The following is a 25,317-nucleotide window of genomic DNA, read 5'->3' on the forward strand; positions in this document are numbered from 1 at the left end:
TTCTAAGTGGGGGAAAAAAAAAATTGCAGATATATTTGAATTCAAAAATCGGAGGAAAGTTGGAAAAAAAAAACAGCATAAACTAACGGACAATGCTTCTTTCCCTGATTTGTGCTGTTCACGAGAAACAATACGAATAGTAGTAAGGATGATGCAATTTATGATGCGAATAACTTTGATAATTAACTAGCTGATGTAGCTGATTGTGATGTATCAGATGAGAGTGACGAGGAATTTAATGATTTTTCATTATGAATAAAAAATATTTTTTTATATCTTAAAATTAAACATATATTTGATGAAAACTTTTTCCCAAATGTTAAGCCCAGAAAATCAAGGGGGTTCCTTATGCACTTAAAATACGGTATTTTGCCAGAAACGCGAATGTGTATCACCTGTTGCAACCCGTTATAAAACATTTTAGGAAACTAACATCCATACGGTAACATGGGTAGAGTAAACATTCAAACGTCATTTACGAAGTTTTTGAAATTTGCACATCCATGTTTCTGGCATAAAGAGGACGATATATATGACCGCTTCTCGATTTCAATCTTCACCAGGAATGTTTCGTGCGAAATATTACGAGACTGAGATATGTATTTTTGGTTGGTACTGTCACGCAAAATCGAGTGAAAAACGATGAAAAAATAGGGTAGATTCACATCTACACACAGACACTCACCATGTCGCGCCAGACACGGCAAACATTTTTGAACACATTATTTACCATTGTCTCTTTTTGCAACGCTTGTTTTCATTTTTAATTAAGAAATAGAATTTTTAGTTTTGATTGCTGTATCTAAATTTTGGAATGAAAAATATTCTAAAATGTTTAAAAAAGATTAAATAATATAATTGAAGATATTAAAAATTTTAATTTAATAAAACTTTTTCCCAAATAGTTTTTCTTTCATATTTCATTCATGTTATTAATTTTATGTAATTTTTTTGAAAATGTTATATAACAGGGTTTTGCCATGTAATGGGTCAATATAAAAATGTGTCTGTGCGCCTGCGCAGCCACAATACGATAGATATGAATACGTTCATTGTTTTTATGTTAAAGAAAAGGCCTGACACGACGCGGTGTGCCTGTAGATGTGAATCCACCCATTAGGGCGAGGTCGGTTGATTGCAGTTCAAAATTTAAATTGAGTTAATCGACTCAATCAATTCGATTAAAATTCAGTCAAAATTTATATTAAAAGTTCATAATTTGTTTCTAATTTGTTTGACGAAACCGATTAGATGTCTTAAATTATAGGCCTAGTTATAACATCTCGATCGTGGCCATATTTAAAAGTATCTGAATCAATATTTTGATCAAATTCTTCGACATGGGGGATTTACAAGTCGATTCAACGAGAACTGTTGATGATTTCACTTTTAAATTTGGTTTAATGGAAGTTTTAGAAAACAAGACCAAAATTTCATGATTCATTTGCGAATACAGCAGTTTCTGTATTCGGAAAGATCAGTCACCCCTCCCCCCTCCCGTGCCTTTTGAGAGCAGTTTCCTAGGAAAAAAATAGTATGAAGATTGAAAGCAGTTTCAAAATCAGTGACTAACGTAAAATGACTTATTTTCTAAAACAATGATAAGATTCTAATGAAGGAAATCAGCATTACTTCAGCATGCAGCCTTAATTTCTTTATCTATTCCAATATTAGTTTACATCCAGCGAACAGGTGAGTGAAATATATAAAATATATTTTTGTAGCATCAATTAATAAAAAAAAAACTTAATTTGTTATAAAGAATATTTGAGAAACGCATTTGAGAAACTATTGAGTAAAATTCGATTAATCGATTAAAATCTTTCGATTAACTAGTTAAAAATTTCAATCGATTTTCAACTCTATGAAAAATATGTAAACTCACGTACACCGTCTTCAAAACCATACAATCCAACTAGTTTTCATCTCGACTAATTTTAATTTTTCTATCAAATCGATGAACACGTGTCTCGAAATACATAAATTAGATTCGATAGTATAGACGAAAATTAGCTCCACCCCAAGAACAAATTTTTATTCGATTACCTGAATTATAAGATAAACAAATTTATTCTGTTACTTTCATGAGAAATTATTTTCAGAAATGTAATATGAATCGAAAAAAAAATAAATTCCGCGCTATCTTTTTATCATTACTTTTAAGTACAAAGAGATGAGATTTTAAAATTCTCCTGAAACTGATGTAAAACAGTTGGCTTACCACGCATCTGATGAATTTAAAGAAAAGCAATTTTTCAGCAGAGGCAAGTGTAAGGTAGATTTTGAAATTCACTTTTTTATTCTTTATTAATACTTATTTCCCTATTAAAGAGCTTATTCAGTTTTCTCACTTTCACATTATGGAGTAGCGAGTAAAGTACATAACAAAATTTTATTTTTATAATCTTTAACACCCAATGGGAGAATAAATGTAATTTAGTAAGATTTTTTTTCTCTTCTCATGTTTCTCTAAAAATGAAGCTATTCAAAGTGTATTTTATACTTTGCTCTTTCCGGAAGCTTCTTATTTGCTAGGAGGTGGGAAATCGTTGTCTATTGCTTTGCTTTACCTTGTTCCGCGAAACGGAAGTAAATTAATGAACCTAACGGTACATCAGATCAGTTTTCTTGCTTTCATTTTACGCGAGAAAGATTTCATTTTGAGGAGCAATAGAAAACTCTAAAGAAACACCACTTAGCGGAGGCTCGCGTTAAACTTTGCTTTATCCATGTTTCTCTCGGTGAGGAGCAAACAGAGTATCGCTTGCTCTCAAAGAAACGCATATAAATTGAAGTTTAGCAGTTGGCTGGCGTTTTTCGCCGATCGCCTACCAAAAAATAAGTGCTCCCACAACAGAAATAATTTCTACTCACGAAATTTCACGAGCCAAAATAAAAGGAGACAATTTTGAGCTGGCGAAAATCGATGTAACTTTATTATCTTCGAATTCGGAGCAGTTCCTCTGTTCTTTGACCTCAGGGTAACATTTTGTCAATCTCGCTGAGGGAGGAGATCCACGCTTTCCCAATAGTGTGGGCAAGAACTATCGAAAATTTCACATTCGCTGCCCCTTCTTCCATTTGCAGGTCTCGCGGGAATTTGGTTCGGAGTTGTCGGCAGTATCATAAAGAAACCTGCCAGAGAAAGAAGCCTACTTTCCCAAGGAATGGAAAAAGGCTGCACCTTCCTCTGCAACCCTAAGTTTAAATCTGTGTAAGGAGATTCTACGACCCTGTAGAAGTTATAAGCCATGTTTCAGGCGCATTCGATCTAATAACACTGGTGCCCATACATAAAAAAAAGGAAGAGATCCGCAGTGGAAACAACGATCCTTTCCTCTTATTTTCGACTTTTACTCGAGAATCGCATTACACGTAGTTGTTATGCTTCCTTCAAGAATATCACTTAAATTATTTAACAGTGAATTTTCAAAGTGATTTGGAAACGATAAAAACAGCGATAATTTTTTTTGTCAAGATGATTTTTTCACTGATGTTATTTCAGCTGAGAAAACGTGGTAGTAGTATATTTTTCCATGTCTAAAAATCCTTAAAAATCTAAATATGCATGGTTGGCCAAAGGAGTTATCTCAAGATCATTGTGGACGGTGTGCCACGATATCGATCATCAGTTCCCTCACATTTTCGGTAAAACTGACTGAGCGGCCCATTTGAAAAAAATTAAAAAACAACGGGGAATGAGAAATAAACATCCATCGATTACACACTGCATTGTATTTATTAAAACATGAAATTTTCAGTCGGGTAATATTACGAAATTAGTTATAAAGTTTGGCAACAGATGGCACCGTAATCTGGAAAAACTTAAATATGGGAGGCAGTATTGTATTTTCAAAATGTCCACCATTCGCAGCAATGACATTGTTCAGTCTCAGAACAGAAAAAAATTGCAAAAATCTAAGCAATATATCAGCAGGGATGGCCTGAATTAAATTTAATATTTCTAAATTATTTGGTGACATCAAAAAGGTCTCTTCGCGTTCTCCTAAAGTCATTCTTCCGCTTTTTCGAGGCTTAGTTCGTCCTGGACTGGAGTATGCTGTAAGGTTTTGGAGACCATACCTACAGAGGGACATAGACTTGGTTGAAGGGGTGCAGAGAAGAGCTACGCGTGTTCTTATTGGCACACGGGGCTTGAGTTATGAAGTGAGACTTCATTTTTTGAATATGTTTATATTGAATGAACGCAGGTGTCGAGGAGATATGATCGAAGTGTTCAAAATTTTCAATGGGGTGGATAGGATGGACCATGAACTTTTAGTACACCGCCAATCGACTGCTTTTACGAGGGGACACCAGTATCGATTGGTGAGGGACAATGCAAGGCTATGGTGTCGCAGGGAATTTTTCTCTAATAGGGTTGTTAATAAATGGAATAGCTTACCCCCGGAGGTAGTAAATTGTAACACAATTGACACGTTTAAAAAGAAATACGATAAACATGTTGGGGTAAATCGAGAAGCTATCCATTCTTAGAATAAGACAACCATAAGTATTCTTTATGGGCGTTGTATAATATTTTATGTGTATATATTGTTTATAATTTGTGTTAATTGCATTTTTAATTGGGTTGCTGTATTTTGGAAATACTATATGACAACCATATTTTTATGGGCATCTTTTTATCAGCCACCTCGTTGGGCATTTTGTCTGTTGTGGCGTTGTATTTGTATCTATTGACAAACTTTGCAATTAATTTTGAAATTCTGTCTGAATTCAATTTAGGCTATCGCAGTTGAAACGTTTGCATGGGTTTCTCAAATTTTGTTCCGAGATCACGTAATACCGATGCTGCGAATTGGTAGACATTTTGCAAATATCGTAATTTCCTTAGTTTGCAGCGTCATCTGTTGCCAAAATTTGGAACCAGTTCAGATATGCTGACTAAATTTGGCTTCCCAAGCACAATGTAGTGAACGACGCATTTTTATCGCTTCCCGTTCTTTTTTTTAAAATCATATTTCAAATGGTCCAGACAATTTTGGGACACCCTGTACGTGGGAAGCAAATTCGTTTTTAGAGCTTCGAAATAAAAAGTTCTTGGTTATATACACGGCGAGTTGATCACGGATGGTATGCTGACTTTCTTCCCGTCTCAACTTTCTGGTCCACGACCATTCTACGACAGTTGAACCTCTTTATAACGGAAAACCTTGGGACCCAAAATTTTTTCCGCTAACAGGGAGTGTTCATTAATGGGTAGTAAAACACACTAAAGCCCGTTGACGTAATTCAAAAAAAGTGTCCGTTATTAGAGGTTCTACTGTATGAACACGTTGATAGCCCAATCTGTGCAGAAATGTATGTATATAATCGAAAATTTTCAACGAAATTCCTGCGTTACCAGTTCAATGAGTTGCTTTTTTTTGTCTTGAGGAAAACTTGAATAGTAATATTGAAATTGCCCATATTTGAAGTTACCAGTTAGATGTGTTGTTTATTGCCAACAGAGCCTTTAAAACATTATCGACGGGAGGGGAAATTTATTCTGTTTATCCTGTTATATCCTTCTAACCGCAATACCATGGGTGGAGATACGGGGCACGGAGAGGCATTGCCTCTTTCCCAGCGTTAAAGGCGGAGTCGTCTGATTTAATGTATATGTGTATATATGAATTGACATCATCAGCGTGCCCCCCAGACTTTCAAGTCTATCTCCGCCTATGAGAATAAATATATGAAAACGTTTTTTAATTCGATAAAATGGGGACGTGAAATATCCTATTCCGAAATACCGAGGTTCTACCGTATACCTCCTTCTAACCATATCTTGACCCACGCTCTGCCTCAATCAAGGGATTTTAGCAGGTGGTCGAAGACCTCAGCCATGCTGGAAGCTGTCCATTTATGTTGTTGTGAACCTAACGTCAACTCTGTTTCTGTGTAATGTTTGTTATGTGTAGTGCTGCCATCTGTCGTCAATTTTTCTAAGTATGAGTGAAGTGTAATGATTGAATAATTGTATCGTTGTAGGTCTGTTGTTCTCTGTGGCGAGAATTTTCAACGGAGAAATCCGCTTGCATTCACGCACGGTGTTGGGAACCGAAGAAAACCAACTTCAGCCGACCACCACTGTGGCAACGTTGAGGTTCAAACCTGTGTCCTTGCGATTACGTAGTCTCAAAACAAAATTTGCAGAAACCCATGCAAACGTCTCAGGTTGCGATAGCCTAATTCGAATTCAGACAGAATTTCAAAATTAGTTACAAAGTTTGATAATAGATGGTGCCAAATGAATTGGTAATATCACCTGAATTTAATTTAGGCCATCCCAGTTGAGATATTGCGTAGATTTTTGCAATTTTGTTCTGAGACTGCACAATGGTGGAGACTCCCACGAATGGTGGATATTTTGAATACAGTACTGTATCCCACTTAAGTTTTGCCAGATAGCGGTGCCATCTGTTGCCGAACTTTATATCTAATTTTGCAATGTCAATCGACTGAAAATTTCCCGTAGTACAATGCAGTGTGTAATACATGGATTTCTATTTCTCACTTTCCGTTGCTTTTTAAATTTTATCAAATGAACCACTCAGTTTTGGGGAAGCCTTTAGAAAATAGTTGTCTATAGTTGTTTGAAGTGACTTACGAGAGGCCTAAATTATTCTTCAGCAAGTACTGCTGTGTTTGAAAATGTTGAGCCATTAAAAGGAGAGATTTTTTTAGTATTTTACTAGTAGCGTAATATAGGAAACTTGTTTACGCTACATTACTTCAATCAAAAATGTCTTAATCTATGTCACATTTTCGGGGGCTAATTTATACTGATGAATCTGGTTGGGTGATACGGTCTGTAATTACGTGTGCGTTGGTAGTAGCTAGAATGTTTGCGTTCTTGGTATTTTGACACAAAATTAAAATTACCTCAGATGTTGTTAAAGTGCACCATCAATCATAAATCTGCATAAGTGCTAGTGACCAATGCAGGTATCTTTTTCACAGCACTTCGCTTTTGTATTCAATTTTTTTCCTGAACAATAAATGACTGACATGAATTGTAAATACTAAAGATGATTTTCTTGTATATCTTGCTATAGTTTCACACCTATTACATTTTCACGCGGCTCACTCAAAATTTGTATCCACTTGTTCGAAGTTGACAAAGATTAAAATGATACAGTTTGACTATATAATTTTTCATGAATTTATAACATACATTTACGGAAAAATAAAATACATTTCAAAAAGCTAAACCGTAAAACTGAAAAAATATGATTTGTAACAAGCAACAAAAATCGAAATTAGATTTTACTTCCCTGGGTTTTTCCTGTCTATATGTAATCACTAGAGTGAAAGGATCTAATTTATTTTCTTCAAAAATTTCTTAGGTATGTATTAATTAATCAATCAGGTTTCTTATCAAGTTTGATGCAAGTCCCGTAATACAGTTCTAATGTAAACGTTTTGTCTACATTGACATGAAAAAGCCTATCGGTGTTCATATTAAATGTCCATAAATAAAACAACCTTTTAATAACGATAGGTCCTCGAAATCTGTTATTTCTCCATATACGTATTAAAAGGCCTAAATAATTTGATGACCAGAAATTGATATACAAGCAAAATATATTTGCTAGATGTTTCACACATAACTAAGGAGTCGAAATATTGAAATATAAAACGGTCATTAATAAACAATTAAATAATCTTAATTCCGTCAAAGTGAGAGAAAAATATTAGAAATGTAGGGCAAATTTAGATTTACCTTTAACGATGTTATTGCTCAAATCTGATTTTTTTTTATCGCGGGTATCGAAAAGTTCCCCTAATTAACGATTCCCTTCAAATAAGGACCAGAGTATAGGAAAGTATTGTTCCTGCAAAGATGGCTCACAAATTTCACAACAAATGTCTCAATATCATTGCCGGATCACTGGTTGGTAACGTTTTTTAAGCGAATGCAAAGCGCTCTCGGCTTTTTAAAACAAGAGTTTCAACACACTTGAGTAGATCCTTATTGTTGTGGATTAATTCGTCTAAGGCCGGTATTACAGTATAAAAGTTTGATAAAATCTCTTTTATAAAACTTTAAAAATCCAACCAATAAAGCTCATAGGTTACATTCGAGCAAATGCAACCAATGAGTTTATTGGCTGTATTTTTCAAGTTTTATACAAGCCCTTTTACAAAACTTTTATAGTGTAATCCCGGCCTAAGCGATCACGAGTCACAGATATTTAGTTGGGTCGGAGACGTTTTGTTGGACTGCCCCAGATTGGTTGAATCAGATGTTTCACAGATTGACTGGTTATAACGATCGTGATAAACTAAGTGAGTTATAATTCCGAACAAATAACTATAAATCACGTAAAGATTTTTTTCCTCGTAAAAATAAAACAAGAAAATAATAATAATTGCATGTAAAATGTAAAAAATTTCTAAAGCTTTATGAAATTTAGATTTACACAGTACCGCGACGGAGCGATTTCAGAACCCTGTTCTTTCGCCCACGAGATTGAGTGTTGCCAACATGGGATGTTTTGGGGTTAAAAAATTTTTCTTATTTTTTTTATTTCGTATGCATGTATATATACACTGCTTGGTCACAAAAATTATGCTCTAATACTATTTTTTGACCACCTTTAGCACGAATTACAGCATGTACAAATCTTGTCAAAGTTTCCCCAAATTCGTGTGATATCTCAACGGTTATTTTTGACCTGATTCGCATTAGTATTTTTCCAGGCTGAATGAAGGAATAAGCGGAATAATCTCCAAATTAATCTTTAACCCAATTTCATAGGCTCTTTATTGGATTTAAATCAAAATTTTGTTGTTCTAGTCAATCCAAGTGTCCCAATGACGCCTCGTGCTCTTGGAACAATTTTTTGTAGTTCAAAATGGATGTATGTATCTTGACATTGCTATTCTGTAATATCCCATCCTCTTCCGACAGTTCCGCCTTCACCAGACGTGGGATCTGGTGAGAAAATAATGAGGAGGCCAGAGGCGTCTCACACACAATAATTTCGGGGCCCCTAGTCCCGAATTTTATATATGCAGCGGGAAAGGGGGAATCGGGATATCCAAAATGCTGAATAATTCCCATACAAAAAATATAGACAAAAATTTGAATTAACAAAAAAATTTAATGAAATTTTTTTAAATTGATGGAAGAAATAACTTCAAACCAATTAAAATTGGGACTTGATGAAAGAAATTATCTGAGAACTAATGTAAATTCAGAATCGATGAATCAGAATGAGAAATAATAAATCAACAGAAATAATCCCAACATCCATGGAAATTCAGAATAAATGAAAAAAAATTCCAGATCTGATGAAAATTCAGAATAAACAGAATAAATGAAATAAATACTTCCAAACTGATGAAAATCTAGAATTCCAGAAGTGCTGAAAATTCAGAATTCTAGAATTGATGAAAATTCTGAATAAATGAAAAAAATAATTCCCGACCTAATTAAAATTCAGAAAAAAAACGAATAAATGAAAGAAATGTACTTCCACAATCGATGAAAAATCAAAGATACAGAATTCACGAAAGCTCAGAAATTATGAAAGAAATTATCGTAAGTGTGAGCCCCCAAAACTCTGGGCCCGGTGTGACCGCACCTGTCGCGTACCCCCTAAGAGCGGCTTTGCCTTCCGAATATGAAAAAAAACATCGATCGATGAAATAATATATAGCCATTCAGTGTGTTAAAATACTCTGCTAATTTCATCTTCTAATTTCATTTCTAGTGTCCTCATGGTATGGCCAAGCCTAGTACAGTCTAACAGCAACCTTAGATAATAACATTGTTTGACGTGCTTCTGTTCTGATTTTGATGTGTCCATTATGTAGGAAGACAATAAATCTAGAATCATCGGACCACGTGATCTAGTTCAGTGATTCTCAACCTTGGCAAGCCCGCGGCCTGGTTTTATTCAGATGGTTCCCGGTTTTATTGAATGGAAGGCGTCAAACACAAGACTAATGGAAAATGAATGAGGGAAAATGAAACGGCTGAACATTCGCGGCCCGGTATGGCTGATGTCAGGACCGGGCCGCGGCCCGGCGGTTGAGAAACACTGATCTAATTCGATTATCCAGACGTTTTAGAACTTTCTTACATTTTTTCCACGTAAAAGTGAAACGTCACCAGTGATGATTTATTCAAATGATGAACTGCACTTCGAGATGGTACGTTTTAATGATTATATATTCCACCCAGAAAATATGTAACCACTTGAATGTACGAGCTGTTTTTCCTACTTCATTAATTTCATATGTTTGAATTCCCCATCCCGATTTCTTTTTTTCAGTCCTGTAGTGTATTTTTCAATATTATATTGACCTTGATATTGATATTTCTGCACAATTGCCACCAATTCTAAAAACCATTGGTTTAAGGGATAAAATCCACCTCTCGGTTTTTTTGATACTCATGCTAGTTTACAATATAATTTATGAAGAGGCTTAGCCTTCTTAATAATTCATGTGCAAAGCCTCACCGCTCTCCCAAGTACACTATTGAATCACTTATATAAGGAACGTCTGTGTGTGACAACCCTAATCCCCTCTCAATGCTTTCTTTGTGTTGGCACTTTCGAATGTGTCCGTTAGTGGTTCCCGGGTGCCATGGTGTTCACATGAGCATCGCAATTGGAACCACTGTCATACAGTATAACGTACTTACACGATACTACTAATTTTGATTATCCTGTATCCATTCTTAACGTAATTACGGGAAAGTTATTTACTTGAAAAATTTTTGTACCAAATGTGCAAAAAAAAACCATTAATCAAATTCATACATGGATAGTATAAAAAAAACATTGATACATGCATAATTATTTCTGATCTTGCGATATAAAATTTACATATTCAAGCAACAACGAATATTTTTAGTGTGATTGATGACCCAACATGTCTTTTTTAATTGTTAAATTCAATGATGCAATGTTGCTCAAGCACATTTTCCTTCATAAACCTATATTTTCTCCTTTTGTAGAGAATACATCCCGATTGAGAAGTTTGATTTGCTACGTATATCTCTATAAAAGTATAGTTTCTCTCATAAAAGCTGTATCTCTGAGATTTTGGCGCTTTTTTTTTAAGAGATTTCCGATCTGGAATTTGTGGAAAATCATCTTTTTACTTGAAATTTATGGAAACTTGTATAAATAAATGCTTTTGTATTTTTCTTTCAGTAAAGAAGCACATCTATACGGATACCACTCGGGCAAGTGCTTGTTGAACTCTCTGTATTCTGGCACACGAAAGCAAGAAAGTAGCAGCTGTGCGATGAAAAAAAACCCGATTTGTTGTTTTATCCCAGATTCGATCATAAAACTTTGGGGCTTTTTGGAGATGGAATTGCAAGTGAAACTAAAAAAAACCATTGTTTGTATGCGAGGTTTGGTAGAACAAACCCAAATCCACCGAGTGATGGGTGTTTCCGAATACAAAAGCTCTCTGCAGAAATATAGAGATGCCATGTAAACTTTTCAGCGAGACTTCCACGCGCAGTTATGGTGGAGTAAAACGTGAAATACCAACTGCTTGAATCAAAATGAAAGAAAGTAATTATGCGCACAATTGATGAACGTGTTTATATAAATATATAACTACTTCGTACAAAAGCCTAAATAGCTTAGGATTCGAGCAGCGTTTTATGTTTAACGGATAACTGAAGTTGCCTGCTTGAAAGGGCTCACGAAATGCCCCCACTTGCCTAAGTGCGGCTTTCTTAGTAATGAGAGACTGAAAGCTTTAAATGCGCAACGCCCTTATAATTGTCGATGCAAGGCTCATTACGCTCCGGCGAAATGCCATTAATGCTAGCGCTTTCGCGAATATCTTGGTCTAAGATTAAAAAGCATTAAGCAGAAATGAGGGGAAATTTATTTGCGCAATACTCTCTCTCTCTGAATAAAGATTGTGTGGATGTTTTCAGATGTTCCACCTTTTAACGCTGGTCCTTTTGAGATTTCTGAACTGATGGAGGAGGGATAGAGGCTTAGCGTTAAGCTGATTGCAAACATGAGATGCATGTGCGTGTAGCTGCGGTTAAACCTTTTCTCTCAAGCAGCGAACAATGGATTATTTCACAAGAATCATCATACTCATTTAACTCAACAGTAAATGACTATGCTATTCCACGGTATCTACGCTGAGTTTTATATTTCTTAATGGCCGGAGGAATTTGCCCAGATTACTTCGATTCTTTTCATTGCTAAAAGAAGAAGAAAGAATTAAAAAAAAACCCATGAAAAAAACTCATTCTATGTTTGTTATTTTCCAAACAATCTTTGAATGAGGAAGACATTTGAAAATAGTTATTTCGAATGGAAATACAATTGTAATTTGGTTTGTGCATCATTAGCGTTGGGGGAACGCTTGATATCGTAAGACTTTCCTTGCCGATAATTGAAGTACCAACTGCTAATTGAGTCTTTTGATGGTCGGTGACATGTGTAACTCCCAAAAATTTCTCGTACTGAAGTTTCGCCAACTCTCAATAAAATTATATCACCATGGAAGAAGTTTCTTAACTTGTGTCGCTTCGTTTAGTTGATTATAATAAACTCATCAGTATTCGCAGAAACAATTTAGTAATACAAAGTCCTGAAGCCCTGTAATTTTATAAGGCTTCGGGACTTCATGTTACTAAATTGTTTCTGCGAACATTAAACTTTTTAGTTTATATATATTTTTGTAACATTTCTTTAAATTGCAATAATAAGGTATTTAGAATCAGTAGAAACTGTTCTATTTCAGTCAAAGCGAAGATGTATGCTAAATGTTGCTACAACTTGCCACCATTTGATAATGATTTTGATTGCCAAACAAATATTTCAATGAACTTTGAGGATAAAAACGTATGTGAATGAATGTGCTCAACTTAGAAAATTTCTATCGACTGCAAAAAACATAGTTAGAATACGAAGTTAGTAACTTGAACGAAGTTGATAATTTTTATATAAAAAAATACACAACATGAGTGTGACTAATCTATGATGAAATAAATATATGCTATATATTCGAAGAAGTTATACATTTCAGAATTGAATATTTCTTCGCGATATTGAGTTTTAGATGTATTTTAGGTAAAAACATAAGCCTCATAAAGTTTCATTTTTGTCTATTCTCATACTCAGGATACACCATATACAGAACACCTGTTGTGAAACCACGGAAAAAGAAATAGTATGACACAAAGAGCATACATACAAAGGAATGGGCTGTTTTAGAGAGTACAATGTTCATAATTTGCATTCTGTTAAGTTTCTCGAGATTCGAGATTCGTCAGAGTGAACAGCTGCAGAACTTCCCACATTTCCACAAAAGAGCAAAGCCCGCTCCAAGTCCATTTGATTGATTTATTGCTCTACTTTTAAAGATTTGTTTTATGTATACACACACATACATATATATATACGGTATTTTTTTGCAGCATAAAATATACGGAAAACATTTTTGTTGTTTTGTGGACTATAATTTAAGTAGTATGCGTTAGTGAATAAATAAACGAGAGAGACTTGGCGGAAGAAGACTGATTCATTTCTATTTGAAGCTTATTATAGACTACGTCTGTCGCAGTGATACTAGAAAATAGCCATTATCTTTTTACTACACTTTTAACGCTGGTATTATCTGAACACCCACTTTTTACACTTTAGAGAGACCACAAATTCACGCACTATTTAGATCAGGTGAGTACAATCTATTTATCTAAATGCAGCGATGAATTTAGCAGTTTTTCAGTAAAAATTAATTACTTAAATACAAATACAAATTCACAACACAAAAAAGGCCCAGTGAGGAGGCTGAGAAAAAGATGCCCATAACAAATAGGGATGTCATATATTTCAAAAATACAGCAACCCCCAACTAAAAATGGAATTATAAAAACTGAAAACTATATATATACATGATAAAACATTATACAATGCCCATAAAAATACTTATGGTTTGTCTTATTCTAAGTATGGATAGGTTCTCGATTTACCCCACATGTTTATCGTATTTCTTTTTAAATGTGTCAATTGTGCTAGAATTTACTACCCCCGGGGGTGAGCTATTCCATTTATTAACGACTCTATTAGAGAGAAATTATCTAGGAAATTAGTAAATTTTTAAAACGTTCCATTACGTACTAACATTTTATATTTGTTGATGAAACAATATGACTTTCGAAAATATTTATTAATTTTTTGAATTTTTTAAATAGGAAAATGGATTATGTTATACAAAGAAATATACAAAACCATTCACAACAAACGTACCACTGTATTTTACTTCATCTTCGTCGTTTACGTCACTCTCAATCTTGTTAGTTGTCCGAGATTGAAATATCAGCTTTTCAGTGATGGTGAAGATGCTTTCCGTTGTTACTAAAGAATGCACAATTTTTCTTGGATTCATTCCAGGTCGAATTCTTTCATGTGATGTCTGGGATGCGAGATGTCTTCGCTTCTGCGTTAGATGATTGTAATGCATCAAGGCTTGTTGGTTCAGAAGCCCATTTTCTTCATCTTCAGAGGAAATGTCACCAAGCCTTTCAACGAATCAAAAGACAAAAACACATGTGAATTGGACAGAAGATGGAAAGTAAAATTTTTAGATGTATTTTTTTTCAGAAAAATGCGATTCGATTACCAAGAGGAATGTAAATTTAATTTACGTAAACGTTGAATATTTTACATTTGTCAGTTTGAATATTTTAAAGTGACCCAATGAGAATCATATTATTCAATGAATGACACAAACGTCTAATCAGTACATGTGTGTGGTGTCCGTAAAATAACTACATGATTTCGAAGGAGAATAACGATAAAACGGTCAGTAATAAAAAAGCACTGTTTGCTGCAGTTCTATTGGGGAGCACGTAAATTTTTTGAATGTGATATAGTTTTTTAAATTAGTTACTATATGGTTTTCTTTCAAGCAGAGAACAACTCCGGTCTATCGCCATGGGTAATTTACTACCAAATGAGTAGTAAGTAGCAGTGGTGGAAGTATTAGTAAGTAGTTGTACCGGAAGTGTGCACGTACACCTAAGAGTTTGAGTGCGTTTCTAGTGTTGTGCGCGAAATTTTAATGCTGCCATCTATTTTTCAAACAATGAATAAAGTGTAATGATTGAATATTTGTACCGTTGCTCTCCGCGGCGAGACTTTTTAACAAGGAGATCAGCTCGCATTTGCGTCTGGAAGGTGAAAGCCCCAGAAAATTAACTTCAGTGGATTACCAACTGTGCCACCGGTGAGGTTCGAACCCGTTTCTATGATCACACGACCGCAGAGTGGTATGGTACATGGCTGAAACAGGCACTAATTCGCCTTCATATTCACAAGATGTGATTACTTCCTGCGGGTAATTTGAATGACTAGGTCTACAAAAATCACACTAAAATCTGCAAACTATTTCTTAACTTCAAAACTAAATCTGTAATGCATATTTGGCTACATACAGAGTGGATACAATCGATCACCAAATAATTACACACGTGATTGAAATTTGTGAAAAAGTAATATGGGAAAGCGTTTTCAGTTTCTTGATTTGACTATGGAGTTATAACGCAGTTAAAATTGATGACGTCACTTTCAAATCCTGCCAAATTTACCGTACATGCACCAAACGTATATCTTGGCCTTTTTTAACGTGATAGCAATGTGTGTGCTATAACCTTGAGAGTAATCAAGAAAGCTAAATCTGTGTGTGTGCAAACCAGTTGTTTCCTTGCCCTTTTCCTAAAAAAATTGACTTAACAGTGAAGGAAAGAAAATTAACGCATTTTGGCGACAAAAGTGTTGATTTAGAGAAAACAATTTTTCCAATAGATAATGTCGTTTGGCTAACACTTCAAATACCTGGCGATATATTTGCAAATATAGTGAGTCGAAGGTAACACCTAATTACACGGTTAACATCACTCTACACGAAGAGGGAAAAGCGCCAATCGTGAAAAAAAAATTGAACTTTGATTCTATGTAACGGGATTGAATATTTCAGTTCATTTTCAATTAGCGACAACTCGCTGCGTGGGGAAATTTTTTTTCGTTGGGTGCTTGACCAGCACCTCCTAGAGATAGAAGGCCTCTGCACTGTTTGCCGTAAACGTCATTCAGACTACCTAGCAAGTTTGCCACATTTTCAAAAACAGCATCCTATTTCGTTTCCTCTGATTTTGGCGTGGAATCTTCCCGATTGGCTCACAAATACCGCATAGTGATTGGATGTGGGTCATAGAAATCGCCAATTCTGAGCCCGATCATTTCTTTTCCTCACAAAGATGATACGGGTACAAGTAGGGAATTTTTTCCCTGAATATTCTGAGGGAAAATGGACTACTTTCTGACGTCACAAGCTGAGTGCGGAGGCCTTCTATCTCTAGGAGGTGCTGGCTTGACGCGTAACTGACCATTAGAAAATTGACACACCACAAAATATTTCAAAGCTTTATAACTCCCTTAATATTCGTCCGATTCTAAAACAGAAAACACTTTTGTATATTGGTTTTTCACAAGGAATCACGTGTGTAATTATTCGGAGGTCGATAGTATTCGCCCTGTATGTCAAGACACTGTAATAGGTATCAGTGAATTTGTTGCAAGAGGTGGATATATTTGAAATATTGCAATTTATTTCTTCAGACTGAGTGCCGTCCATCGACAAATTCAATATCGTTCAAAATGTCCTAGCTCTCCAATAAAAATGCAGTGAATAATGAATTTGTCAACTTTTTATGAATTTATTTTCGGAGTTTTATAGTCATTTTCCGGACACCCCATATTTATGCCGTATATATTTGTCTCGTACTTGTTGATGATAAAAAGTCATCAACTACGGATAACATACATCTTTTTATGCGAGTTCTGCAACAATATAGAAAGTTGAGAAAAAAAAGTATAAGGAAAATAAATGGGGAACAGGGGTCTACATACGAAATGTGCACAGTATCCGAAAGCACGTCTCTATACAGCAGTAGACCTTTGATTAGGTCATTGATTTCTTAGATCGCGCAACCACCTCACTACTTGGTTCAGAGCAGTCACGTCTTATGGATCTCTTTACCCTACTCCACCAAACGGTTATCAATATTTCATGACTCCCTTTTGAGTCCTTAGCTTCTGAAAAATTTTCTTTTCTCTAATCATTCGGCTGAGAGAGGCATTGGGGGTGATGGTGTCTGTGGGTTACCGAGTGGGTGGCAGAAATTGGAACGAGAGAAGAAAAATAAGCAGTTCAGTAGAAGAAGCGTTGGCAGAATTGCATTCCAAACGATCATCTGAATTGGCTGCTCTGCCCTTCACTCCACCTGACTGCTTAAATTCGGCATATACGGATTAGGGAACTCTGAACAAATTCTCAAACCTTACTCATAGGTCTCAGAAATTTCTATAATATATCTTGGTAATACAGGGTGGACGAAAAGGCCTCGACACATTTTAAAAATTAATGAAAAATGAACCATTTGGCATAAAAAAGTGTGGTTTGCACTGAAATACGCACCATGGCCTAGAGTTTTTTTTAATGAGTTAAACAAATACCCGAATATGTGTGATACAAATACAAATACAACGCCACAACAGGCAAATTGCCCAACGAGGTGGCTGACTTAAGAACATCATGGATCCCCGAGCCATTTTTTGGAGGCCCTACCTACTACACCACACATGCACTCCGCCCCCCCCGCGGAACCCCCCAACGAATCGGTACATGCGGGAATGTGCGTGTACGTGTAGTGAAACCTGACGTGAAGTTTTTGTTGTTTCTCTGTAATGCTTGTTATGTGTAGTGCTGCCATCTGCCACTAGTTTTTCTAACTATAAGTGAAGTGTTATGATTGAATGATTTATTGTTGTAGGACTGTTGCTCTCTGTGGCGAGACTTTTTAACGGGGAGATCGGCTCGCATTTGCGCCTTGAAGTTGGGAACCACAGAAAACCAACTTCAGCCGACCACCACTGTGGGGTTCGAACCCGGATCCTCGCATCGCGAGTCCGTCACTATAACCACTCGACCACCACAGCGGCAAAATCTCCGCTATTCATACGGAGATTTCAACAGCTACAAAGAGGAATTCAGGAGAGAAAATTCAACTACCACTGCGAGGAATCAAACCCACGTCCTCTCACTTGTGGAGAGTGACATCATATTCGATGAGTTGCCATCTGGTGGCAGGGTCAACAATTGCGAGCTTCGGCCGGAGTTAAGTCTGACAGTCCATTGCACGGTCCCGTTCCACGCACACGAGCTCTAAAAAAGAAGTTCGCATCCTTTGCAGCGTGATGTTCTAGCGCGTACATCCGGCAAGTGAGAGGACGTGGGCTCGATTCCCCGCAGAGGAAGTTGAATTTTCTTTCCTGAATTCATCTTCGTTGTTGAAACCTCCGTATTAAACAAATATTTTAAAATTTTAATCACAATTGGAACTGTATCACGAAAAACTCAACGTAACACGTAAAGTGCTACAGAAACAGTGAATAATTAATGTTCATTACGATTTGCGTTATATAAAACTACCATATTTCAATTTGAGCACCCTTTCACCCACTTAGATGCAGCCAGAGCTAGAAAGGGTGATCATATCGAAATGCGGTAGTTTAATGCGAATCGTAATAAACATTATAATTAATGTCTATTACGATTTATTACATATTGTTTGTGTCGCATTTTATGTCATAATATCTCAGCGAATACTGAACTTAGAATAGTGATTTTTTTTTTCTGTTGGCATGAAGAGAGCAGTGAAACAACTTTGTACTGGAATTTTGAACACGAGTGTCCGTAAAAAAATGAGCATTTTTATTTAAATAACTGCAAAACCCCTTGAGTAAGGTTCCGGGACGAATCGTCAGGGAAGCTGCTAAACGAAGAAGCAAAAGAGGGAAAAACTACCCTGAAAAATATAGCGCGGGAGCCACAGAGAGAAGAAAAGAGAAACGCTCCCCCTGGGGTCTTTTTTCCTGATTATTATTATGATTGGGGTGGTGTTGTAAGGTGTGATGTGCTCGTTGTGTAGCACTTTTCTCTATCCTCCTTAATCAAAATAAATATGATTATTGTTTTGAAAGACGACTCATCAATGAGTACGTGTTCAGTTACTCGACTACGAAGAGGGAGGATCGTTACTGGCGCAGTCGGTAGGATTTAGAACTAAAAAAAAAATCGGGGGAACATTTTGAAGAATAACACTTATGAAGAAGGACAAAATGGCCACAGCGTTCCTCCATTGTCAAGCTATGAGAAAGAGAAAGCATGGACTGCTGATGACGGGTGGTTCCTGAGAGCACCATTGCTCTGCAGTTGAAAGGTGAAGAGCATCATTTGCTCCAGAGGCGTATGTGGCGAGCATCAGCTCCAATGGCATATTCAGTGAGCATCAGTTCCAGTGGTGTATTCAGCGACCAGAGGCGTAGGTGGCGAGCATCAGCTCCAGTGGCGTATTGAGCGAGCGTCAGCTCCAGTGGCGTATTGAGCGAGCGTCAGCTCCAGTGGCGTATTGAGCGAGCGTCAGCTCCAGCGGCGTATTGAGCGAGCATCAGCTCCAGCGGCATAGTTGACGAGCATCATTGCTCCAGTGGCGTATTCAGCGAGCATCATTGCTCCAGTGGCGTATTCAGCGAGCATCAGCTCCAGCGGCATAGTTGACGAGCATCATTGCTCCAGAGGCGTAGGTGGTGAGCATCAGCTCCAGAGGCGTAGGCAGCGAGCATCAGCTCCAGTGGCGTATGCAGCGAGCATCAACTCCAGTGGCATAGGTGGCGAGCATCAGCTCCAGCGGCATAGTTGACGAGCATCATTGCTCCAGAGGCGTAGGTGGCGAGCATCAGCTCCAGCGACGTATTCAGCGAGCATCAGCTCCAGTGGCGTATTCAGTGAGCATCAGCTCCAGCGGCATAGTTGACGAGCATTATTGCTCCAGAGACGTAGGTGGCGAGCATCAGCTCCAGTGGCGTATTCAGCGAGCATCAGCTCTATTGGCGTATTCAGCGAGCATCAGCTCTAGCAGCGTAGGTGGCGAGCATCAGCTCCAGTGGCATAGGTGGCGAGCATCAGCTCCAGTGGCGTATTCAGCGAGCATCAGCTCCAGCGGCATAGTTGACGAGCATCATTGCTCCGGCGGTTCGTGTGGTGAGCATCAGCTCTAGTGATATGCGTGAGAGCATTATTGTCCTGTTGTGTGTCAAGTGAGAGCATCATTGCTCTGTTGTTTATCAAGTGAGAGCATCATTGCTCTGTTGTTTATCAAGTGAGAGCATCATTGCTCTGTTGTTTATCAAGTGAGAGCATCATTGCTCTGTTGTTTATCAAGTGAGAGCATCATTGCTCTGTTGTGTGTTGAAACGGCGGTAATTACGCGAGTATTGATTTTTTTTTTTTTTTGGAAAGATACGTCAGTATTATTCGCTCAGAAAATGATATTTTTTTTTGAAACGTCAGTTTATTATTGAGAATATGATTTTTTTTTTTTTTTTTTTTGAACAGCAGTATTATCGCACATACTAATTTTTTTTTTACAATTATCTTCGAATGTACGATTTTATATATATATATATATATATATATATATTTTTTTTTTGGGGGTTTGTTTGAAATACGTCAGTATTATTGTGCATATATCTATCTATATATATATTTTTTTCTCGAATGATTAGTCATTAGTATATGACGTAGACTAGGTGCGAACATTTATATAAGTGAAAAAAAAAAAACCGCTATACCAAGCAACATGGCATACCTCGGGCGTGCAAGGAGGGATGATTTGGTGGTTTTGGCAGAAGAGTTGGGTCTGGTGGTCAAGGACGGATCGAACATATTGGACTTGAGGAATAGCATCCTCAAATATGACGGCTATGACGAGGAGTTCATCCGAGAGCAGTTAGCTGTCATCAAGGGAGACAGGGAAGCACGAGAAGAGCGTGACCTAGCTGAAGGGAGGATGCATGAAGAACGAGAACACCTCTTTCGAATGGAAAAACTCCGCCTGGAGATGGAAAGGACGAACGTGTCCACAAATGGACGACAGAATTTTACCTCATTCAGTACGGAACTGACGAGGCTTGTTCCAAAATTTGACGCCAAGGAGGATGATATCGCCTTATTTCTCATAATATTTGAACGCCAGGCGAATAGAATCGGGGTGGACAAAAGAAACTGGGTGTCAGCTTTGCTGACCTTATTGCCGTCAGACATAACCCAATTAATCGCCCGAGAATCGGAAGAGAAGTTTGATGATTATGAGTACATTAAGGAGATCCTCCTTAGAAAATTCAAATTAAGTGCGGAACATTTCCGGCAAAAATTCACCAAACATCAACGCAACCCGGCGAAATCATGGCGAGAATTTGTCTTCGAAATAGCGAATTTCTTCGAAGAGTGGATCCGGGGTCTGGACGTTGGTGACTTCGAGACACTGAAAAGCCTTGTCATTACTGACCAACTAAAACGACGAGTTCCCGGCGATATACGTGACCATTTCGTGGACGAATGGGCCTCTTTCATATCTCCGTCTATCCTAGCTGACAAGCTAGATGAATACGAAAGTGTGCGGTCAAACTTCAAGAAGTTGGGCTCGGGCAATGATAACGTGAAAGATGAAGCAGGCAAATATGGTAACAGTAGAAGTTTTCCTCCTAAAGCACCGAATTCCAGGCCAGGACTCAAAACCGAAACACGTAGAACCTTTGTGAAGCCAACTTGCTATTCTTGTGGCTCGGTTGGGCACATATCGAGGGCTTGCAACAATAACGCGAAAGGGCATGCCGTTGTGAATGCACAGAGTCAATTAACGACGGTGGAACCAAGTGAAGCCTCGAATATTTTGACGGTGAAGGTTTCGGTTCCTGTGTCTTCTGCGAAGGTCACGGGGAAAATCGATGAACTTAAAATTGCACCCATCAAATGCGGAACGAAAAAATTTAAAGCGATTATTGATAATGGAGCTCAGATATCAGTTCTGAGAGAGGATTTGGTGCCTTTGAACTGCGACGGAGAAGGTACTATACGAATAATATCTGCGTTCGGGGAAACTGAGGTAGCGGCACTGAAAGTTATCCCGATGAGAATCGATGATGGTATGCACAGCGACATTCCTGTAACTTGTGCCGTGTCGAAGAAACTTGTTAACGACATGTTAGTATGCTCAAATGCGTACGAGGCGCTGTCGGAAAGTGTGCAGCTCACTGGGTCCATTCGGCATACCGGAGACTCAACGATGTCGGTCGTACAACTCCTGGATTCGAACGTGGAAGGAGGGAACTGCATCCCTGATGCATCACAAGTCCCCGATAAAGGAGACAAAGACTTTATCGGTTTGCTAATTGGAGATGGCGATCTCGAGAAGGGCTGGGACTTCGTACGTCTGGGCCAAAGACCTTATGGCGTAAGGAATGGTGTTCTCACTCACTCCGAGAACGTAAACGGCGAAAATATCGTACAGGTTGTCGTTCCCACCTGCAAACGAACGGAAACGCTTCGGATGGCCCATGAAATACCTTTGGCAGCACATCTAGGGGAGCGCAAAACGAAACAACGCATGAAGTATTCGTCGTACTGGCCTACCATCAAAAAGGATGTTCAGAAGTTTCGTAGGAGTCGTCGAGAATGCCAAGTCAGACACACCGTCACGTATAAAGATCGCCTACCCATCCAACCAATCGTGAGACCCGAAAACCCATTCGAGGTCTGGAGCGTTGACTACATTGGACCCTTAGAACCCAAGTCAAGCAGAGGCCATACATTGCCAGAGTACAACACGTGGGACTGATATTTGATCAGGACGTAGAATTTGGAGATGTGGTCTACGCTCCTGTTCACATAAAATGAAATCGGTCCAGGACATTCAGATCCACGTAATGGGGTTATCTAATAAGCTGGAAGTTCACAGCAACGGCAATTATTCGAAACCGAAACAATTTTTAGACGTGTTCAGCAGTCGGGGAATGTATATATTAGGAAAGTACACGGAAAATGTTTGTAAATGTGAATGCATTTCAGTGCATATGTATTACTAATGTGTATTCAGTATGGTATTTTCATTGATCCCACGATGGTAATTGTTGATTTTGTGATTTTTTTTTTGTATGTGTGCTTGAACATGTTTTTCTTTGTTCATTTCTTTTCCTAAATGTGGTAAGCTCAGTTGTCTTGAAAAAAAAGATAGACAATGAGCTCCCAAGGGGGGACGAGTAAGGTTCCGGGACGAATCGTCAGGGAAGCTGCTAAACGAAGAAGCAAAAGAGGGAAAAACTACCCTGAAAAATATAGCGCGGGAGCCACAGAGAGAAGAAAAGAGAAACGCTCCCCCTGGGGTCTTTTTTCCTGATTATTATTATGATTGGGGTGGTGTTGTAAGGTGTGATGTGCTCGTTGTGTAGCACTTTTCTCTATCCTCCTTAATCAAAATAAATATGATTATTGTTTTGAAAGACGACTCATCAATGAGTACGTGTTCAGTTACTCGACCACGAAGAGGGAGGATCGTTACTCCTTGCAACAAGAATGGCATATCTGAGGACCACCCGTTATTTGGACACTTTTTCTAATTGGAAGTATGCCTCTAGGATCAACGATTCGCCAGTAAAATACCATACGCCCAGTTACCTATGCACCCTGCATATGGAAATGTAAAATAGAAAAAAAGGTTCAAATATATATGAATGTTTTTATGTTTTATTTTCTCGTCTGGCCAACTAAATGTTCGCTATTTTCAAAAGATGTGGATACATTAATACAACCTGCAACATGCAAGGATCAAGATCGAAAGGCAAAACACGCTTACAAAATTAGTATATTGTAACAGATTTACAAAAGTTGTACAAATCGTAGTTTTCATGGTGGCATAAATATAGGCCACCCATAATTTATTTGTAGAAATAATCAAAAACTATATGCACACACACAAAACACAGCCAGCCTTCAGAGAATACTCATTTCCTTCTCTCTAACGGCTACTATCGGTAAGCTCCAGGGACATCACTTTGCCCGGAGATCCATGGTGCTGTTAAGATGGCCTAGCATGAACATCATTTATGAGTGCAGATAAATAAACAGGAATAATTACAGACTATAAAATGATAGAAACCAAAGACGGTTTGATTTTTTTGATGACTTTTTTTTATTTAATGAAACATGACAAAATGCTTTTAGATATAATAAAAAAGATGATAAAAAAATTGTGACAGCGGGAAAAATGGTCTAAATACAGAGTAGCAGTTTTTATAGACCACTTTTTCTAGCCCATTCTTAGCCCAACAATATGTTTAACTTTTACTGAGAAGCAACCATTACATTAACCTGTATTACTATTTTTTTTTAACCTATACAGTACTTAATATATACATTCTTTAGCAAAATAAAACGAACCATTCCCTAAAAAAATAATTCGATCATCTCGAAATTTATCATGCAAATCCCTTTATAATAAGTATGCAAATGATTAAATTTTCAAGGCCAACGAATGTTAACTTCGGTCATCACGTTTCTACGACACAACTAGCGTTATTTAAAACAGGTGACAATTGCGGATGGTTTATCTTTTCTCCTTGTCGGCATTGCAGTTCCCTGGAGACACAACCAATAATGCCGTCACGACGTTGTTGAAGATCTTATAGCCAATTGGACGACTTTGAACGTGGTCGCATAGCCAGGATGCATGAAGCTGGTTGGTCATATCTAGCAATTGGCCGCCACTTGCACGCACCTTACGGACACGGCTGTCCAAAGGTGCTGGCAGCAAAGGTTGCTGCAAGGAACTCATCGGTGAAATGAAGGCTCTGGAAGGCCAAGGTACACGAATGCGAGGCAAGATCTGATGATTGTGCGACAGGCCCAGGGGCGGTTTAAGCGAGGGTGCAAGGGGTGTGGTGCACCCGGGCGGCAGGTTGTAAGGGGCGCAACTTAGGGTTTAGTTAGACACTAAATTTTTATTCTTTAATTTCCAATAGTAAAAACTAACATGACATAACGCTTTTGAGTCATATTTTGACAACGAAGACGTTGACGACGACTTAGTGCTCCCCCCAGTAATTTTTTCTTGAGCGGTCAAATAAATTTAAAGGAAAAATTCGGCTTCTTGTCCGGCTCTGGAGCACCAAAAACGAATTTGAAATAAATTAAATTTCTTAATAAAAGTTGCCCCATTATGCTTCCTATTTAAGGGATAAGTGTAAGTAATAATCATTTCGTCCCCCCCCCCCCACAAGGGCGATTCTCATAATTTTTTATTGTTTTTTCACGCTATAAATTCATCGTAGAGAGGGCTCTTTGTGTGTGTGTGGCTTTGTTAAGAAAAAAAAAAATCAGGTTTATATCCCAGGGTAGCTAACGCTCTGCCAGTCA

The 25,317-nt window shown here is 37.7% G+C and overlaps 1 protein-coding gene across 1 annotated transcript; it reads left to right on the top strand.

The window, feature by feature from the left end:
• Window positions 1-20,707: 20,707 nt before the first annotated feature.
• Window positions 20,708-22,744, top strand: LOC149085390 (uncharacterized). The gene has a single exon (XM_089233909.1). It carries the CDS (start codon window positions 20,708-20,710, stop codon window positions 22,742-22,744), a length of 2,037 nt encoding a protein of 678 aa, XP_089090035.1.
• Window positions 22,745-25,317: the final 2,573 nt, after the last annotated feature.

The sequence above is a fragment of the Pholcus phalangioides genome, unplaced genomic scaffold, assembly GCF_987345545.1.
Source record: "Pholcus phalangioides strain wild (caught in Gottingen) unplaced genomic scaffold, Ppha-v1.0 ptg000007l_1, whole genome shotgun sequence".
Taxonomy (NCBI): Eukaryota; Metazoa; Arthropoda; class Arachnida; order Araneae; family Pholcidae; genus Pholcus; species Pholcus phalangioides.

What these genes read in the sequence shown, in the direction of transcription:
- LOC149085390 (XM_089233909.1), top strand. Translation starts at nt 20,708, where the DNA reads ATGGCATACCTCGGGCGTGCAAGGAGGGATGATTTGGTGGTTTTGGCA.